The sequence below is a fragment of the Varanus komodoensis genome, unplaced genomic scaffold (genome assembly GCF_004798865.1).
Source record: "Varanus komodoensis strain SLA01 unplaced genomic scaffold, ASM479886v1 scaffold6_2, whole genome shotgun sequence".
Taxonomy (NCBI): Eukaryota; Metazoa; Chordata; class Lepidosauria; order Squamata; family Varanidae; genus Varanus; species Varanus komodoensis.
This window is the reverse complement of record NW_025336346.1, coordinates 525,959-545,579: the sequence shown is the minus strand read 5'-3', so window position 1 is coordinate 545,579 and position 19,621 is coordinate 525,959. Positions and strand designations below refer to the sequence as shown.

The window sequence follows — 19,621 nt, the reverse complement described above, 5'->3', positions numbered from 1 at the left end:
TGACTAGACCTGTAGGATTGTTTCCTTAAAATGTTATATATTTCATTACTTGCATATACACATATGTTATAGGACTGAAAGATTCTACTGAAATAAGATAGACTAGTTGCCTATACAGTGAAGGCCAGATAGATTTGTGTAGATGGTCATACATTACGTTATTTTTATTGCATAAAGCACAGTATCTTTTAGGAAGAAACTCAGGTTCACCACTAATGTTAGAATGCTAACTTCTCATTACTGAATCGCATTCTGTCTTCACCGCTTTTCAGCTGGAATACCTTTCCTGTGTACCCCCTGAAAACATGCTGGGGGTCATTTTTAGACACACAAAGCAGTTGTAGTCTGGTGTTTCCCCCACTTATGTATACTGCAGAGCACCTGAGGATCTTGACCGGTCTCCCCTACTCAGATGCCCTCCAGATGGTTTGCACTTCCATGAGCTCTGGCCAATTGTGAGTCAGGATTGCTGAGAGTTGTTGTCCAAAACATTTGGAATGCATCAGGTTTGGGAAGCTGCCTAGACATACCAAGTCATTCCAATACGCTCAATGCTTCCACTGTCTCTGGTATGGGCATTTCAAATGAGGTTGTGGTGGAGGGAGGCAGCTGCTGGGGGGTTGCACTTTCTGATGCTTGCTTTGGGAACTCTGCTGAGGTTCTTTTTTTGGCTGCCAGGTGAGCCTTAGCCCCAGTGCTGCCCTGGATGCTACACAAGCGAATCTGTACATCTTAACATATGTTGCAAGTTGTGCAGAAAAATCAGCTGAGAGTCAGCTCTTCGTTCGAGTCACTGCAACAGACAGATTAGAGTGCGGCAGCTGGCTTCCCAAGATAGGTAAGAGTTTTGGGTGGTCTTCTTCCCTTCCTTCCAAGCACATCAGTACAAAAGTTTTCTAACTAGTCTCCATTAAGTTAAAGTGGCCAGCAAGACAGGCTTTGTGATACAAAAGAAGAACATTGCAGAAATCAGTAACAAAGGAAACAGGCAAAGTTAAAATACCGGCCATTCGGAAAATATGAATTAATAATATAAAGTTGCTTCCAAACTGAATTTGATTCCAAATCTCCTCCCTTTCAAACCAAAAAGAGCTGACTTCACCTTCAGGATGGATCCTTCTGCTTATGGGCCAATCGCCTGGAATGTCTGGCACTTCTCATTTGGCTGCCCTCTTACCCTGGTGCCATGTGCTCAGCCTACTGATGTCGGGCCTGCCCTCTCCCATGTCAGTTTTCTTACTAGACTTTCCTGCAGAACTTGAAACTGCCTGATTCTCAGTGGCTGCCTGGCTTATCTCTGGGTCAACTGGCCCTAGTACTTCCAGCCCCCACACTCCACTTCTGGATCAGAATACAAATCAAAAACCTTTGAAGGCTGTCCTATATGAGGAGTGAGCCCAGTCCTTACAGTAAGCCTGTGTCAGTTGCCTCCATCCATTCAGAGTCCAGCCTAAGGCACGTATGCCTTGGTGAGTAAAGTTTGCAGGAATGTGAGTGGTGGTGGGTTGTACTGGAAGAAGCTTCCCAGGCATGCAGGGGCAGTGAGTCCTCCCACAACTTGGAGCAGATCCTAGTCTCCTTTTTGCAAGAATGGAGAGGTAGACTAGAATGACAACTAGACCACTTGCTATCAGCTGCTCAACCTGTTGGGACAGGGATGGGCCACTTGTGGCCTTCAAACCCTGTCAGCTCTAGCTAATGGTGGGGCAAACGTGTAGAGAGGCACAGATTCCCCACTTCAGTCCTAGAGGGAAGAGACATAGATGCTGCTCAACCCACTGGGGATTTTGGCCAGCCAAGGGCTACAGTGCTCTAGGAATGGACTGTAGCTGTATCTCTTTCTTACTGATGCAGGAGGGGTCCCAGTAAAAGTTTCAGAAGATGTTTCTCCTGGAAGTTGTATCTACAGCACTGTCCTGAAGAGGCCACACACAAGCAGCTTGACCGTAAGCTTTGTGGTTATAAGGGGGATGCAGAATAAGTCTGAGGAAGGATTTATTGTCAAAAAGGAGGTGTCCTTGGCAACAGGTGGAAGGTGTGCTTGGGAAAAGGAATTTTGCAGTTCTGTGACTGGCCACTGGGAGGCAGCTTGAGAATTTGGGAAGGAGCATTTTCTAGTAGTGTCCTGGGCAGGAGATCTAGAGAGGCACTTGGAGATGGGTTGTGTTTTTTAATAACTTCCTCAGCTGACTTTATTTTCTTCTCTGCACAGTACACCCTTGAAAATAATTCTCTGCCTTTTACAATAAATTCATTTGGAATTGTGTGTGCACCTGCCACAGGCTTCAGTCATGAGCAAGCTGGCAAGGTATGCAGCCTTTGTTTGCCTTATATATAGAGATACATAGAGATGTTTGGCCTATGCCAGGCCTGGCCCGTATCCTTGCCATCCCATTGCAGTCAGTGGGATTCTGTTCCTGAGCGTGGCACTTCCCACCCCTAAAGCAGAAAGGTTCACAGGAGGGACTCCCGCTTGCCTGTTGTGCCACTAGTTTTGACACAGCTCCTCCTGTGCTTGGGTCTTGGGGCCTTTTTAGTCACATCTTCCTAATGCTTTCCATTTTGGGGGACTGTCCTTTCCTGTTCCTGGAGCGTCATTCTTCCCCACTGAGATCCCTCCTGGGCCCAGCAATGTCCTGAGAGAATGCTTTAGACTAGCCGGCAGGCTGGCAGATTCACAGTCTGTTCTTTCCCCTGCAGATATTCTCAATGGACATTGTGGTAACGGACAGCAAAGGGCGGAGCTGCCGCATTCCTCTGTCAGTCCAGGTGTTGCCTGTTTACCACAACCAAGTCAACTTCACGTGAGTTGTGGGCAGGAAGGTGGAGAGAGACCCAGAGACTCTGGGGCTCCAGTTTCCTCATTCACTAGACCTGGAGTCTGGGCTACCAGCAGGTGAGACTGGCCCAAGACGGGCTGCACTGCAATGTAGGAAAGGCAGGCTCCGGGGTGTGGCGCTTCTTTCAGCCTGAGCGCTGAATTCCCTTCTGTGCAGGCTCTCGAGGGCACCTGTTGCTTGGTGGGTGAGCCTGAGGGGGAAGTCATGCCCCAGTTCCGAGTGCATGTGGAGCCCATCCACTCTTTCACCCACATAACTCATATCAGAGGGTCATCTTGGCTAATGGGCAGGGTAGAAACGTAATAAATAAATAAATAAGCGACTGCTATCATGTCATGGTGAGAGAAAAAGCCCTAACTCTGAGCACCCTTATAAAGCAATGCAGGCTTTATAGTGAGAAGTGGTCCTTTGGGAATCCAGCAGTGTCACTTCTATTGACGTGCCAGATAAGCTACTGCTTAGGAGTAACTGCCTAAAAAAAGGCAGGGAAAAGTCAAAAGATCTGGACTTTACAGTTCAAACTGAATGAGCAAAGATAGTTCACCAAAGGTCCCCGCAGGACTCTGTCTAGTGTAAAGTCAGACCTTTTGCCTCCACCTCATGAGTCTTAGAAGACAGAGATTGTACAGTGCATAGGCTGGTCCTCTGACTAACCTCTGTGACACTGGGGATCTGACCATCACACTAGCTTCAAGCTCTCTGAAGAAGGCATGGAGCATGGAGGACCTCTGGAGGTGTCCTTTTCAGGCCATGCTCATTGCTAGGGTTGCACTGAGCAGCCAAGACTCAAGCTCTCATATCTCACATCTGATGACTTTTGATGTTTATCCTTGTTGACCTGTTTTCGCTCCTACATTATCCTAGTACAGTGATCTGGCCCTAGGTGTTGACTATGTGAGCAATGGCGCTTCTTGGCTTAGAAGGAGGGAAATTATGCTGTTTTCTTCATGATTCAGGGTGTCATCTGTGGCAACCTCTGTGCTGGAAAATACAGGTCCCCTCCAGACGATTATACAAGTTCAAGCCCGTGGGAAAACTGTGCGTTACCAAATCGACTCCCCAGACACACCCTATTTCACCATAAATTCAGGTAATGGGAGTCCAGTGGTGTGGTATGATCCAGTCTCAGAAAGGACTGAGAAGACTGGAGTGGCCACCACAAACTGTCTTCAAATGATCTCAGCCCCCTTCCACTCTGGGGGCTGACTGATCACAGCCTCTCTTGCCTACCTGCAGAGACAGGTGAAATCAAGAACACGTACAACCTAGATCTGAACCGCAATCCCAGCTTAGCCCAAACCCTTCTAACAGTGAAGGCCTACGAGATGCTCCATCCCACAGATAGTGCCATCATCACCGTGAACATCACTGTAAAGCGGCACAGCCTGCAAGGACCGCTGTGCTTCCCTGCTGTAATCGTGTAAGTCACTGTCTTTGGCAACAGCGTGAGCTAAAAGACACATGATGGTTACAGGACCAGCCAGTAGTTACAGCTCCTCACCTGCAGAGATAGATCGTTGGGACATAGGCAGCAGATACCTATGGCTGGAGCACCAGAAGCAGGATGATGGAGAGGGATGGAGGACCTAGCAGAACGAAGAAGGGCCAGAGGCAAAAGCAAAATCAGGAACGAACAAAGGTCAGATGCCATCAAGGCATGGGTAGAAAAAAGGAAAAACCAGGAACAGCAAGGTCAAAGACTGACAAGGATGGCGGATCCAGAAGGAAAGGCAGAATCAGGAACGGGGAAGGGCGAGGTGCCAACAAAACATGCCAGAACACAAACCAGAGTTATTAACCTAAGCTGAAGGCAAATACCAGCATGGCAAATCAGGTCCAGAAACAAGGCACTGTCAGAAAGGACAAGGAACCGGTAACTGGCAAGACAGGCGCAGGCAAGACCAGAAGCAGGGCTGGGAATGGGTGTGGCCCCCACAAAGGCCCAGTTGCTGTGGCTAAGCTGAGCCGCCCAGGGAAGCCTTTTACGGAGCCTGCGGAGCTCCTGGCTGTGCTGCTTGATGAGACAGGCACCAAGCCTTGCGAGCACCTTCAGGTCTGTCCCTGGTCCTGCAGGCACTTGCAGGGTGAAGTGTGCTCCTCATAACCCGGAGTTGTGTCCAGGGGTCAGATCCTAATCTGTGTGTCTCATTTAATAGCTCCAGCTGTATTCGTGGCGTCAGGAGGGTCCCTGGGCATCGACCCACAGACTCAGGCAGTTTCCAGAGGAGTCTTTTATCGCACTGTTACTCTGTCTCACAGTCAGACATCACTTTACAGATGTAGCCAGCAGCTGTGTTCTCCCCACAACAGCCATCTTTATTCCAGAGTAGGTGCCAAGGGCCTGATCCATGTTGGATCCTTAGCACAGGGGAAGGGGAGACTTTAAGCCTCTTCTGGCCCATTCTGAAAGGGGCTGTGTGTCCATTTTGATTGACAAATAGTGATCGTTATTTTGCAGTGAAAATGGCATGTGTGGTCTCCTCATTCCAGTTTATATCCATAGTAGGGGAAAAGTTTAAATACTTTTGCTCCACATACTAAAGGCCACCCCTGGATCAAGATCCTGGCACCTACTCTAGGGTAAAATTACAGCTGGCCAGGGAGACAGAGATGTCAGCTCTGTCTTTAAAATAATTTCTCCTTAGGCTCTCACTCATGGAATTTTATGGGTGGTCTTTCTCATGTTTTCCCATTGCTTCCTCCATTTCTTTTCTGACCAGAAAAAATGAGGACAAAAGAATGATAGACTAGCCACACAGCCTTTGATTATGAGTGCTACTAGGAATGATCCATCTGGAAAGTTGGTCCGGAGGGGTACAAGTCTTCCTTAGGGGCTAATGGCTTGTCAGCACTGGAGTGCAAAGAGGGGTCTTTTTCCCACTGGTATTATACACCAGAACCAAATGAATACCAGTGGCCCTCTTATGAAGGCTGGATATGTCAGTGTGATCAGTTGTAAGTCACTGATCAAGCAAGAGGGTGGGTGCAGGCAAGGAGCAACCATTTCCCCTTTCACATCACCTTTTCTCTCCTTCTCTATCTTCCATACCCACCACCCTGTGACTGTGATGACTGCTTCATTCCAGGACTGAGGTTCCAGAGACGACTCCCAATGGGACGACCCTGCTGCCTCTACTGACTTGCAGTGGTGTGGCCAGTGGCAATGACAGCCTCCACTACCAGCTGGACACCCAGAGTCGTCCTTATAGCTTCCGAATGGAGGGCTCAGAACTCAAGGTGAGACCCTGAGGTGGTCCATAATCTTCCTTCTTTTAAGTTAGGGAGGGGGGAATGTGTCAGGAGGTCGATGCTTGAGGCTTCAGATGTATCTATCAGTCAATCCCGGCAGTGTGACAGAGTCCAGTGCAAGCCGGGCCTTGAGGTGGGCCTGAAATCCCACTCAGCCAATGGATCCGGGGGATCTTGTGTATAGTAGGGGCCTGTGCTTCTTTTGGGGCGGTTAGAAGCCACCCTGGGCTGGCTTAGAAACCATCCAAGCAGCCATGGCTTTTAGTAAAAAAAATTGTGTGTGTTATCTGAACCCAGATGCCGTGATCAGGCCAAAAAAAAAAAAAAGACTGGCCATCCTGAACCTTCTCCTCCTCAAACCCAGCTTGGGATTTGATTTAGAGAAGGCACATAGTGGAGGAAGAGGTTGCTCAGCTTTGCTTCCTCCTCCGCCTACAAGATGTTTGTTAAAGTGCGAAGGAGAGCTGGGTTAGGCAGCATTGGCTCGGGCGTGCTCTGACATGTTCATGCCAACCCAGGAGCTGACACAGGGCCATCAGGCTGCTCTCTGGGTGGTCTCTGGGGTGTATGCTGGGCTGTGGGGAAACAGACCTTGGTTGCAAGGTCCATCCCTGGTTGTGCGCCATTGGGCTTGCCATCTTTCCAGACCGAAGCATCCCTCTTTGTAACTGGATGCCATTTGCTTTGGTTGTGTCATTGGGCTTGATGGACTGTGGATTAATGGCCAAATAGGTTGACCTTTCTGTGCTTGGGCCACACCAGGTGAACACCTCTTTGGAGTGTGACTCTTTTATCATGGCCAGCCTTGAATGCCAGTATCGAGCCACTATCCTGGTGATGGATCATGGAAGTCCCCCACAAACCAGTGAGTAGTACCCTCTCCAACAAGCACTGTTTGGGCTTTGCCTTTCCTGGATGCTGCGTGTAGGAACTCAGAGTCCCCAAAGGATCCACTTGCTGTGTGCTAAGGCAGGATTCAGACAGGAGAGGCGAGCTGGCCCAGCAGCAGGTTCTCAGACATCGGAGCCCCGCTAGCAAAACTAAATCTAGCACAACTCTGTTGTCTGAATTAGTACCAGGATCTAGTGTGAAGTAACCACATGCTGCAAATAGGTCCTACATTACAGGCAAGGCGGTGTGTGCTCTGTGCTTCTTTTTTCATGAAAAGTCAGCACCACAGTAGCTGAAATTCTAGCCACACATTCTCCTTCTTAATTTTTGCCCCGATCATGAGGATTCTCTTTTGAAATACATTAGTTATTCACAGTATTTTAAAGAGCATGTTTTAGGTATGTCTCATAAGTAGTTGGCTTTTGCTTTATAACAGAAGGTGGATCTGTTTATCTACCTGTTTACACATATGCACCTATTGACTCTGCGTGTTTGTTTTTGCTTTTGTTAACCCCAGTTCTGTACCAAAACCGCAAAGTCTTTTTTCTTTGCCAAGCCTATTTTTGCAGGCCAAAGGACTAGCTTCCCCCACCCCGACCCCACACACAAGTTTTTTAAAAGAAAGTGGAGTCCAGAAATGCTGAAATCTGAGCTCAGTGCCAAACCGTTGTACTTTCTCCGTGCAGTAGTGGGCCACAGGTTGTATATAGCCTTGATTTAACCCTGTTGTTTAGTTATTAAGAACTGGTAGCAGTTCTCTCCACTACTCAGCTTTGCCACCTGTAAAGTAGAATTAGAACCATCTTTCTTGATAGGGGCCGTCAATATGAAATGGCTAGGTTTGCAGACTGCCTCTTCTCTTCAGGGGTTTGGAAATACAAAAATACAAAAAAATGTATTTTTGCTAAACTGCAATCTATGTTTCACTTCTGCACAAACCTTAACAGGCAACAAGGTGTGGGGGATGTTGGTTTCCCATCTCCCTGTAGATAAAATAGGGACAGTGACCAACTCTTCCTTTGTATTTTCTGAGTGTTGAGGAGGGCTTAATTCCAGAAGCATTGCATGTCAGAAGCAGATGCCTACAGGATGAATGTTTTAGTTATCTGATCATGCACACTGGCTAAAGAATTATCAGTACATGAGCAGGCTGCAAACTGATACTGCAATCGTTCAACAGAGTGGCAGAGAGTAGATCTTTAGATGCTTTGGGCTCTCAGCATTCCTGACCATTGACCATCCTGGGAGCCACTTCTGGAAGATGAAGCTTGAAATATCTGGAGATCTACTTTCTGCCTTCTTGAAACTGGTACCCTCCAGATGCAGTGGACTGTAGGTCTCATAATCAGCCTTGTTGGCTGAGAATGATGAGAGTTTCAATCCAGCACATTTGGAGTATACCAAGCTGGGGGAGGCTGTCTGAGAAATTTTAACATTACCAAGCCATGAATAGGTTATTACTGAAAACCAAGGGTGGAAATTACTTAAATACATGCTTACTTCCTCCATTGAAATAAAGCACATTCCATTTGTTTATTTTTTCTTCTTTATGGCCCAGGGAGCTAACAACCATCAGCTATTGTATAGCATAAATGTTATTGTTTAAGCAATAAGGAAAACACTTGAAGAGGCTGTGGAATTCTATAAATCACCTATGTGTTTAGTCATGGCTGATGGCCAGATGTTTAGCTTTTTTCAGTGGCATCAAGACGAAAATGAAAAACTGTCCAAATTATTTTCACAGAACCAATTCCTAGAGCAGAGAACATTGTACGGACTGTTTAGTGTATCAAATGAAGCAATCGGGCAGCTGGCTGGGGCTGATTTGACCTTAGAACATGCTCCACAGACTGGTACATGCAGGGAGACAGTTACTAAACAAATTTGCCATGGACAAGCAACAACTGCCTGTGATCTGTGCCAAAACAATAAAGGGGAAATCAAACAGGAAGCCCAGATTAGGCCACCCTGAAAGGAGCAAACACCTGCAAACAACTGATTCAAGGGCAAACACCAACTGATTTGAGTGCAAATCCTGTCAAACACCCAATAAAATGTAAATAATAAATATATACAAATATGGGAACTGTGCAGACAATTCCTCTGAGTTTTATGACGCATTTAAAATGAATGCACAGAGAAATTTGCTGTTGCTAATATGTATAGTAGATTCCCAGTAGGTTTATGTTCAGCAAATATGATGAATAATTGCAGATGTTTCATAAGTACATGAAATGGAAGGGCATCATTATGGCAGAGCAGTGAGCTCATTGGCTGCCCCATTGTGAGCCACATGATGCCAGAACCTGGTCCATCCCTGGAAATATACTTGAACTTGATGTGATTATGGCTACCTGTTTGTTCCCTCACACCTGGATCTACCTCAGTTACATATAAAGCAGTAGTTATATGTAGTGGTCATAAGCAGTGGGCAGCTCTTGTGGAAAGGGGGTACTTGAATGCATGGGGAGATGTTGAACCCCTCCCCACATGACTTAATTCTTTGCAGCCTCTCTTCTGATTTATCTGTCCCTGCAGTTGTGGGGAGAAGTTACAGCAGAGGTGCAGTGCCTAAATGCCAGAGCCCTAATCCATCCCTCCGCAGTCAAATCCAAGAGTCCCAGTCCTGTTCCCCCAAACAGGACTCTTCCCCTGGCTCCTCTTCCCCTGGCCTTACCTTGTCCTCTCAGCCACCAATTATTTCATGGTTTCCTGTTTTTTGTGGTTCCTGCAGCTTCTAAAATGGTGAAAATGTCTGTGGTTTACTTACTGGCAGTACTTCATGCTAAAATATTACTATTATTGATTTGATTTGTATGCTGCCCGATTAGCTATAGGCTCTCTGGGCGACTTACATACAATCAAGGAATAAAATACAACAATACAATAAAACATTAAAAATGCTGGCATGTGACATGCTTTGAGCTTCTTGTTTTGTTTTCAGCCCACCCACCAGCAGCATGTGGCCCCTGAAAGCTCTGAGATAGAATTCTTCCCACAGGCAGGAAGAGGTTTTGTACCCCATGGGGTGTGGGGAGCCATGGGGAGCTCCCCACGCCCACACACCCTGTTTGCTCTAAAAAAAACACCTTCATATTATTATTAATAATAATAATTTTAGGTTTATACAGCCACATAGCTAAAACTTTCTGGGTGGTTTACAATTGTACATGAAAACGAGACAATGAACTACAGTAAAACTACCATAAAATCTCATCAAAGAAAGATTTTAAAAAACAGCTAAAGAATACAGTGAAGAGTGAGGTAGATTCTCCTACTCTAGAGACATTCAGAAAGAAACTGGACAGCCACCTGGGTGGGATGGTGTAACGTGGTGTCCTGCAACAGCAGGGCTTGGACCTGATGGCCTTCGGGGCCCCTTCCAACTCTACTATGAGTCTATGATAATGCCCCCATAAAAGAAAAATGTGTGAAGGGTAATCCCCTCAAGCCCCTGAATTACCAAGTATGTCTTTCATGTAAAATGTAATAAATAAGCAAATAAGATAAATGTATTCACATTAATAAATTTAGGTAATAAATATGTGATTAGTAAGCCAGGCCTAACAGCAGCCTCCATCTTACAAATATTTTATCTGGCTTGTGACTTCTGCTGGTATAGGCAGCTGCTCAGTTGCTCACCAGTCACTAGCCAAGCTTTGCTGAAGCTCTACCTTCCCAAGCCTCTTCGTTCTGTGTGTTTTGCAGCCACTGTGCCTGTGCTAGTGACAGTCAGCCGAGTGAATGAGTATTTTCCAGTATGCTCACAACGGTTCTTTTCAGTCCCCGAGAACGCCAACTTTGGGTACAGTATTGGAAATGTCAATGGCACTGACCGAGACTATCCTTTCAACAACATTGAATACAGCATCCTGGGGGCAGAGACTGGCGCACTCTCCCCTTTCTATGTTGGACCTCGCACAGGTAAGAAAGGGTTTGACCCTCTGGGATGACCTTCCTGTTGCTTCATCTCCAGCCTTTAACTTCCTACTTTCCCATGTCAGCTTTCAGGTCTGATACATATGCAGGTGATGCAATGAGCAGAGTACAGTACTCCAAAGAAGCAAGCAAAAGGATCTCCAAAAGTTCATTCAGTTTATAGATTTTTTTCTAAATTTAAAATGTTAAAATTATTTTTAAATAAAAGTTCATAGAATACAATTAAAATTGTTTAAAAATATTAAGTGTGTGTGTATACATAAAATGAAACCTTTCATATAAAACACCAGCTGTATCCACAAAGAGGAGTATATTGCAGTCCTACTGAACCAGAACCAGTCCTCTTGAACTCCTGAACTTAGCAGGTACCATAAAGGACAGAGGTAAAACTTGTATATTTGTCACAGGGCAGCTGTATCTACTGGGGACACTGGACTATGAACATACAAAATCATATCATCTGACCATCATCTTAAAGGATCTGGATAATGATATAGATGGCAAAAGGCAGCTCACAACATTATGTAACATCACCATATCTGTGCAGGTAACCTGATGGGAAAGTAAGGCCAGGACACAGCTTTGAATGCCATTATGTCTGCCTTCCACAACTTGGTGCCCTCCAGATGTGTTGGACCTCAGCTCCCATCACCCCCAGCCAGTATGGCCATTTGTCATGGGTGTATCCTAAGAGCAGACCCAGTATGAACACCATGTGAAGATTATGTCCCACAGATAACCTTCCTTTTTTTTCCTACGAGTTAGTCTTCTTCAGACTTTGTGCACACATTAGCACACACTCACAAATGCCAAATACAGCCTTCTCTTACATTTCTGTCTTCTTGCGTTTTGCTTTATATCAGACTGGCCAAGTTATTGGAATTCTAAAATGTCCTGCAACCAGAAACATGGCCTTTTCTCTCGCTACAAACTTGTCATCTTTTCTTCTTGACATACAAAGAAGAGCCAAGCTACCGTACTTGTGACTTTAAATAGGGATGTTTCTTTTGAAACTATACATCAGAATTGCAGGACTCTGCACAGGATCTAGACCACAGAGTCTTGCCAGCAGTGTGTAGTAACCATTTCCTTCTGTGTTGTAGTCTTGAGCAAAATCAACCTCTCCCGCAAAAAGCTGCATTTAGCCCTAGGAGAAAAGCTTCAGATGGCACCCATGGATAGTTTTAAGGGTAATAAAAAGGAAATAACTCTCACTCAAAGTCCTATGTGTTGGCACAGCTGCATCGATTGGTTTAGGGTGGAATCCCACGTGGCGCTTGGTCAATGACCAACTGCAGAAGCAATCTTTCCCCTCCCTGCTGCCAAAGTCAAGTTCTGTGTTCTGCAAACATCTGCTCTGTGCCATCTGTTGGCTCATGTTTGGTGTGTGAAGAATGCTACAAATGTGCACAGGGGTTCTCATGGCTGAGTTCTCACTTGGCACAACATGAGAAGCCCACTGCCTGAAGAGGTCCCTTTGTAGGGTCTTGCTTTTAGGAGCATCAGTGCGAGGAGTAGAATGGATGCTGGGAACAGTCCACTGGGGAACCTTGATGCAAGTGTGCAGAGAAATATGACCACTTCCTGTTTCTCTTATCCACAGAATGTAAATGACAATGCTCCTGTGTGCAATCCTCCCTTTGAGCTGTGTTCCATCTATTCTACATTTCCTAGAACGATGAGAATTACAGAACTGCAATGCACAGATGTTGATGGACCAAGTGAACTGATCTACACCATTGTTGGTGGTATAGAATGGGTCAGGCAGAGCATTAAGGAGCAGCTTTGGTTCCAGCGGAGTTCTATTTCCCTTTGACTCATTTGTGTGTGTGTGTGTGTGTGTGGGAGGGAGGGAGGGAGGGTGTGTGCATGTTTAAAGGGAAGTGGCTAGATGGAAGGCTTTAACTCCTCCATCACCTGCACACCTGCTCTAAAGTGAAGAAAGACATTAGGATCAGCCACACATTAAGAGTAGAGTAGAGATGGATTGAGTGTTTTTCTTTCTCCCTCTGCCTCCAGGCAACACAAATGGGCGCTTTCGCATGGAACGCAATGGTCTTTTCCATAATACCTTCTCCTACAACCGCGCTGGCATTTTTGATCCCCTCATCTTTGAGCTGCTGGTGGAAGTGACTGACAGCCGCAGCACGCCTCGCTTTAGCACCACAGCCACCGTTATTGTTCATGTGACTCCCTGGAGCACAACGGTGCCCACCACCACCACCACCACAACGGTGAGGGGACAGAGTACGGAGATGCTGTAGTCGGGAATCCTTTGGGCAATCTGCACCCCCAGAGTTTCCGCTCCTTTGCCCTTTGCCCCTGCAATGATGGAGCAACCTCTGTTCCGGTGCCAGTTCTTTAATGCAGACCACTAGCCATGTGTTCTTTGCCTTTTTCTTAAGTGGCTACCACGCACGCTGGCAGCCTTTACACTGGAAGTGAGTGTGCTTCTCCCAGTGTAATCTTTACTCAGTTGTGAGGGGGCTGCCATCCAAGTTTCCTTTCTGCAACTATCAAGCTTCAGCCTGTTCTTTCCCTTTACATTCCCTGTACCTCAAGGCCCAGTAATCTGACTCAAAAAGTCTAAGATTATAAAGAGAAAACACTCTTTCCAAACTGAAAAATGTGTATTTCTGTGTAATATATTCATTTGTGTAATTGTGATCACTCATGGAATGTGTCATTTTCCTTCAAGATCTTTTCTGTGGTTTCTAGCCATTTTCATGGCTTTTTAAAGGGATTTTTTAAACAACAATCAGCTCTTTTTCTGGATCCTGGTGCACCCAGCTCATCTGCCGGGAACCATGGACTCTGATGCGTGTCTGTTACTTGATGTTGATTTTTGCTATCCCATCACATTGTTGTATTAACAGTACTTTGGTTAAGAAGTTTCATTTACATGCCAGTAGGAGAGATTAGCCTTGTTAGTATTTCTCAGTTGCTTTGGACACCAGGAAAGCCTTCTGAGTCGGCTGATTGAAATGGGTGAGAATTAGAGCTGGTGGATTTTATTCCCGCCTGACTGCATGATCTCTGAGAGTAGTGCAGTGTGGCCGCTGCTCTGCGCCACAGAGATTATCCTATGGAACAGCCTTTCCCAACAGCCTGGTGTCCTCCAGATGTTTTGAGATATCCCTTCCAGAATCCCTGAACTTCCAGAATCCCTGACCATTGCCCACAATGACTGGGGCCGATGGGGGTTGAAGTTGAAAACATGTGGGAGGTGCCAGGTTAAAGGAGGCTACAGAAAGGTTCCGTGTTGGCCCCAGAGCTGTTGAATATCTCTGTGTAGCCAGTGTGAGGGATGGTGAGATCCCTGGAATGTGGTGTGCTGGTGAGACCCAACTCTACCTTCTGTTTCAGCAGATCCAAGAGCAGCAGCTGAGCCTCTTATGGGCTAAATAAAGTAGAATAGACCAGACTTGTGTTCTGGCAAAATTAGGACTGAGGGGAATTCATAGTAGGATTCAGGCTCAACAAGTACCCAGTGACTCAGTTTCAAAGTCTGTGGGCCTTTGCTACTGAAACCTGGCTAAACTGGGACTGGCATCTGAAAAGCGGTGTAGTTCTGAATACTCATCTTGTTGTGGTTTCAGACCCTTCCCAAGAAGCCCATCATTCTGTATACTACTGAGGAGTACTGGGCACCAGATCCCTGGTTTGTGGTGGTTCTTACACTTACTGGAGCTCTTCTCCTTTCTGTCTTGGGTTTGTTGTTCTGGCAGCTCTGCTGTAGGTGAGTTTCCAGAAAAACCTATCCCTGCATATCCCATGCCAACTACCAGCTTTGCTTGGAAACCAGACAGTTAATTCACTGGCACATCCTGGGGCAGAGATATAAAGAGACTTGGCTGGAGTACTCCACAAGAAAGGGCCTGACTTGGTCCCATGGAAGGTGCTATGTCTCCCTCCCTGCCATCTTGAAAAATCTGAATATTTGCAATCTGTCACATGCGGTCAGCCCCGCACCCAGTTTCTGGGCTCGACCAACATTGTGGTTCCTTCTCAAACCTCCCTGTCGTCAGACATGGGGGGAAGCCGCTTCTCAAAGCTCACCCTTCTGCTGTTCTTTGAATTCCAGGAAGGCACCGGGAGAGATGCCCGAGCCTCTGCTGCAGAACAAGTAAGCGCCTGTCTTGGGTGGAGCATTGTGCATTGCAGGCGCATGTCCATTCTTACTATAGCCAACGGTCTGACTTATAGCACAATGGTTTAGAGATAGAGAAATGAGATAGGCTATCAGTTATAATAGCCATTAGCCATATACTCCTTAGCAGGACTTCGCTGATGCCAGTGCAATTAGGAGAAGAGGCTTTCCTTTGTTCAGGCATTTGACCAGCATGGGATAGGAATGTAAAGTCTGCTCAGACCAGTGTGTATACATTTTATTCCAGTCTTCCACAACTAATGTCCTCCAGAATGTCTTGGAGTGCAGTTCCCATCACGCCTGACTACTTGTCATGCTATGGATTGGAGACTAATGGAAGCTTTTATCTAAAATATAGGAGGACATCAGGTTGGGGAGTACTAGCCTATGCTCGTCTCTTGCAAATAGGCCTGCTTTGGCTGTCCAAAGCCTTTGTTCTCTGGGCAGAATCAGCTCTGTAGAGATGGATGGTCTGCAATTGGTGATTTTATTTATTCAATTTATATGCTGCCCCATTAGCCATAGGCTCTCTATGGCTCACAACACAATAAGATCCATAAGATACAATACAAAATACATAAGTAAAGCTATAAAATTGAGTAAAAGAAAAAGATGAGAACAATGAGTAAAATAAATATCCTGTAAGGGAATCCATTAACCAATTAAAACATAATTAATCAATATCTAGCATATAATTAATAAATCATAAGGCAGTGGTGTTTAATAATATAAAGTCTTAAAACTATCATTAAAAATCAACAAACAATTCACTTATCAAAATAGTAATGGAACAAAAATGTCTTAAGTTGCTGCCTAAAAGAGAGAAGGATGGCCACCAGCTGAACCTCCAGCAGGACTGAATTCCAGAGAGGGGCACTATGGTTGGAAAGCTGCTTCTTCCTTGCACTCCCCCACCCCCCAATCACTTCATTAGTGGGAGGAACCCAGCGGGAGGAGGGCTTCAGGTGAAGACTGCAGTGTTGGGGCTGGTACGTATGGCGAAAAGCGCTCCTTCAGATAACCCGGCCCCAAGTTGTTTAGGGCTTTATAGGATACTGTGAGCACATACCCTGGTCTTCCTTGCAATGAACTGGAGTATTAATTATTGAGATCTTCTAGACTACAGTTTAGTCGTTTCTGGGCCTGAGCTCCTTCTAATCCATGTGTCATACTTCACAGGGGCAGTGGACTGGAAAGAAATTACATCAAGACAGAAGAACCAAGCAAAGAGAAAGGGAATGTTTTCACCAATGTGCTGAGTCTGGTATGGCACAACCTGATTTTAATTCTTCATTAGACACTGCTTAGGTTGCTACTTACCCTATTGATCTACGATAGAGAACTGCTTTCACCTGAGATTAGATACAGTCTCAAAGTTCTTGGGGGCTGCATGCCACAAGTGTGTGGGTCCAAGGCAAAAGGCGCAGGGCAGAAGGCAATAGGAGGGGGGACAAAAATACCAAAAATATCAGTATCTTTTATCTAGAAGCTCTTCCTGCCATTAACTAAGCCTTAGAAGAGACACTTCAACCATTCAGAAGAAAAAAATGTGCAAAGGCTGGGAAACTGCCAAGTTGGTGGTCAGAGGAAAGGGGTGACAACCAGAGTGCATCCAACAAACCCACGCACACACAGAGCTTGCTTCTAAGAAGATATTTTTGAAAATAAATCACAGTATTATATGCTTTCTTAAGTGCTATGTGCTTGATGATGCACAACTTTGTGAGTGCGGTTTCTTAAATGATAGCTATACTGTGTGGGGAAAGGAGAACAACAGAACAAGCCCCTTGCTAAACCCATCAAGTATGAGTTGCAACTGTTAATAGTCAACTGGTCTGTCAGAGAGAAATAGAATAGAATTCTAACTGGTTGCTAGGCAACCCCCCAAATTCCTCTCTTGATATAATCAAGTGGCTAATTCCACTGAATCTTGCTCTCTTGACTACACAGATAAGCTCAGTCTCTCCCTTTGTCCTTTAACCAGACTATACAAGTCTGCTATAAACCTTGAATGCACAATCCGTCTAAACCTTGCATTTGCAGAATTGAATCCTCTTGGCACATACTCCAACACTCTGAGAGCCAGATGGGAACCCAAGGAGAACTGGATCTGTCCCTCAGGTCTAAGGGTCCCTACCTCTGCGTGACTCAGTTGGCTTTATGTTCTGCACAGGTCCTGGCACAGTGCGGGGCAAAGATTGGAATGGAGGAACTGAGAGGAGGGAGGCCTGCCTTGTATTTAGAAAATGTTTAATGATTAAAGCTCCCCCATGATATCAGGCCTTTCCTCTGAGGATGGTACCATGTGAGGCTGTCTCTTTGTTTCCTCCTTTTCTTTTAGGAACCTAACTTTGATGGCCGTGCTCAGGATCCAGGCGAGTTCTGTCTCCAGTTTGTTTTTATATAAGCACTTTTATTGCATTTTTGTTCTAAGGCACATCACTATTTTTACATATAACAATAACAACAACAGTGACATACTGATTGTTATAAATTGTTCATTAAATATGTAATAGGAACAGGAGACCAAAAGTAAGTTTCATCTTCTGCTGCTCCCAATAACATTCCTGATTCAATTTCCCGTCTTCCTGGCCATTTTTCCTTTCAGAAGTATGACTGAGTGCTTGGCGAGTACAAGTCTGTAGAATGTATCTTAGCAAAAGTTAGAAAAGGAAGCCACGCGTGTATGAATGTGTCTTTCAATTGTTCCTCTGGAGCAGCCTCAAGTTGTATGGAGATAGCACAGCAGTTTGAGCCATCTGTCCGTCTGTCTGCTGGTCAATACATCATGCCAAATGGAGCACAAAATTACACCCCCCCCACCCAAACTAGCTCTTTCATATTCCTTCAAGATGGTTCATTCCTCACCTAGAGTTGTATTCATTTGCAGATGGCTGAGAGATGCCTTTGCTGCCCCTTATAATGTGCTCCTGCAGAGAGGACATGTCAGCCATAATACTTAACTGGCTGTGCTTCACAGAGAGGAGGCTAAGCTCTGATGAACTGTTGACACTGTTGTGCTGGGTAGATGCCGCCTATATTTAATGGTTCCTAGATGGGAGGGTGCATATGGATCACTGGGGCAGCGGGGAGGCACTTGGGAGCTTCCGGCTCAGCAAAGTGCCACAAAGCCGGGCCACATGTACCTCTGCATTTGGAGCTGAAGGTCACAGAAGCACTGAGAGCACTGTCTACTCAACCAGCTGCCAGGTTCTGTAGAGACGTCTTACCAATGTGGTTCTCCCTTGCCAAGTTGACTACAATGCCTATCATCCCCAGCCCATATAGCCACTGTGTAGGCTGGAGATGATGGGAGCTGTATTCAACACATCTGGAGGGTGCCAGGTGGGGAAAGACTGCTCTGGAGCCACAGATCCAGCTTCTCGAAGTAGGCCGAATCACGTATCCTCTAGTCCAAGAGCCCCTGGTCTGCAGTGGTACTCACAGGTGGTGTGGGTGGCACAGCGATGTTCTTGGTTAGCAGATGGAGAAGGCAAAGGATGGGGAGAGCGGAATGGACTGGACAGGGGCCTAATGCCGTTCCTTGGTTTCTGTCTCTAGTCACAGGGCAATATTACCTGTTTGACAGCAACACTGGAGCACGGCGTTGGGTGGGAGCATCGGCTGTGCCATCCTAAGCTTTACAGCCCAGGTGCACACAGGCATGACGGAGAAGGAAGAGAAGAACAAGCTTTCCGTACATCACGACTACTGCAACCCATGTGCTTATGACTGGGACTTGCTATATATATTGTGACAGAGACATAGGGCATTTCTGCAAGAGGCATTTACTGTGCATTCATGATCCCTCATTCATGGAAATTTGGAAAGTCTTTTCATGACATGATCCTTCTCTAGCCATTTTCAAGGCTTTTTTAGAGGAAAATTCATGACTTGCTAAATTTAAAACAAGAGCAAAAACCCTCGTATTGTGTTACAAACCTGGTATAATACAGCTATCCCACAGCATCCGCTTGTGATTGGTTATAAGAATATACGGAAAGGCAAAGAAATACAAACTCTGGAAATAATGCCATGTAAAGAAAACACTTTTCCCTCTCACAATGAAAATGGAAGAAGCAGCCTCAGTAAAACAGTGGGTTAAACTTCTCTACTCAAGAAGAGAAGCCCATGCAGTGCTTTCTGATAGAGCCCTCCACTCAGAAGGCATGGTGCAGCTATTCTGTCTTCCCCTCCTTGATGGCTTTTCTATGATAAGAAAAAAGAGGGAAGAAGTGGTGGGAAGAGTTATGAGTGGAAGATGTCTGAATTCCACCCTTATAAAATTCTGTGAACGAATTGCACAATAAAAGCCTTGCTCAGAAGCATCTTTAACATCCCCATCAATAATACCTGCTTGTATTCATCTCTGGGGAAACAGTATGCACTGAAGCACTTCCACTCTGACAAGGTGTTTTTCCTTGGACAGTTTCCATTTGGTCTACATCAAATATTGGCAACTCTGGTGCTATTTCAGTTTCCTGCCCTCTGTTCATGCCTTTAACATCAGTGTGATGCTTAGAAATTAGGCAAGTGAAAAGCTTGCTCTATC

General features: G+C 45.7%; 1 protein-coding gene across 1 annotated transcript in view; it reads left to right on the top strand.

Annotated features, from left to right (window-relative positions):
- Window positions 1–18,707, top strand: part of CDHR4 (cadherin related family member 4) — a 19,683-nt gene extending 976 nt beyond the window's left edge. The window contains exons 3-19 of the mRNA XM_044451490.1: window positions 679–838; window positions 1,855–1,946; window positions 2,213–2,308; window positions 2,701–2,804; window positions 3,797–3,930; window positions 4,077–4,260; window positions 5,927–6,077; window positions 6,852–6,954; window positions 10,689–10,904; window positions 11,327–11,466; window positions 12,523–12,667; window positions 12,939–13,153; window positions 14,519–14,658; window positions 15,004–15,045; window positions 16,249–16,333; window positions 17,411–17,444; window positions 18,631–18,707. Coding sequence (XP_044307425.1) covers window positions 679–838; window positions 1,855–1,946; window positions 2,213–2,308; window positions 2,701–2,804; window positions 3,797–3,930; window positions 4,077–4,260; window positions 5,927–6,077; window positions 6,852–6,954; window positions 10,689–10,904; window positions 11,327–11,466; window positions 12,523–12,667; window positions 12,939–13,153; window positions 14,519–14,658; window positions 15,004–15,045; window positions 16,249–16,333; window positions 17,411–17,444; window positions 18,631–18,707 — 2,118 coding nt within the window. The remainder of the gene's footprint in view (window positions 1–678; window positions 839–1,854; window positions 1,947–2,212; window positions 2,309–2,700; window positions 2,805–3,796; window positions 3,931–4,076; window positions 4,261–5,926; window positions 6,078–6,851; window positions 6,955–10,688; window positions 10,905–11,326; window positions 11,467–12,522; window positions 12,668–12,938; window positions 13,154–14,518; window positions 14,659–15,003; window positions 15,046–16,248; window positions 16,334–17,410; window positions 17,445–18,630) is intronic.
- The last annotated feature ends 914 nt before the right edge of the window (window positions 18,708–19,621 follow it).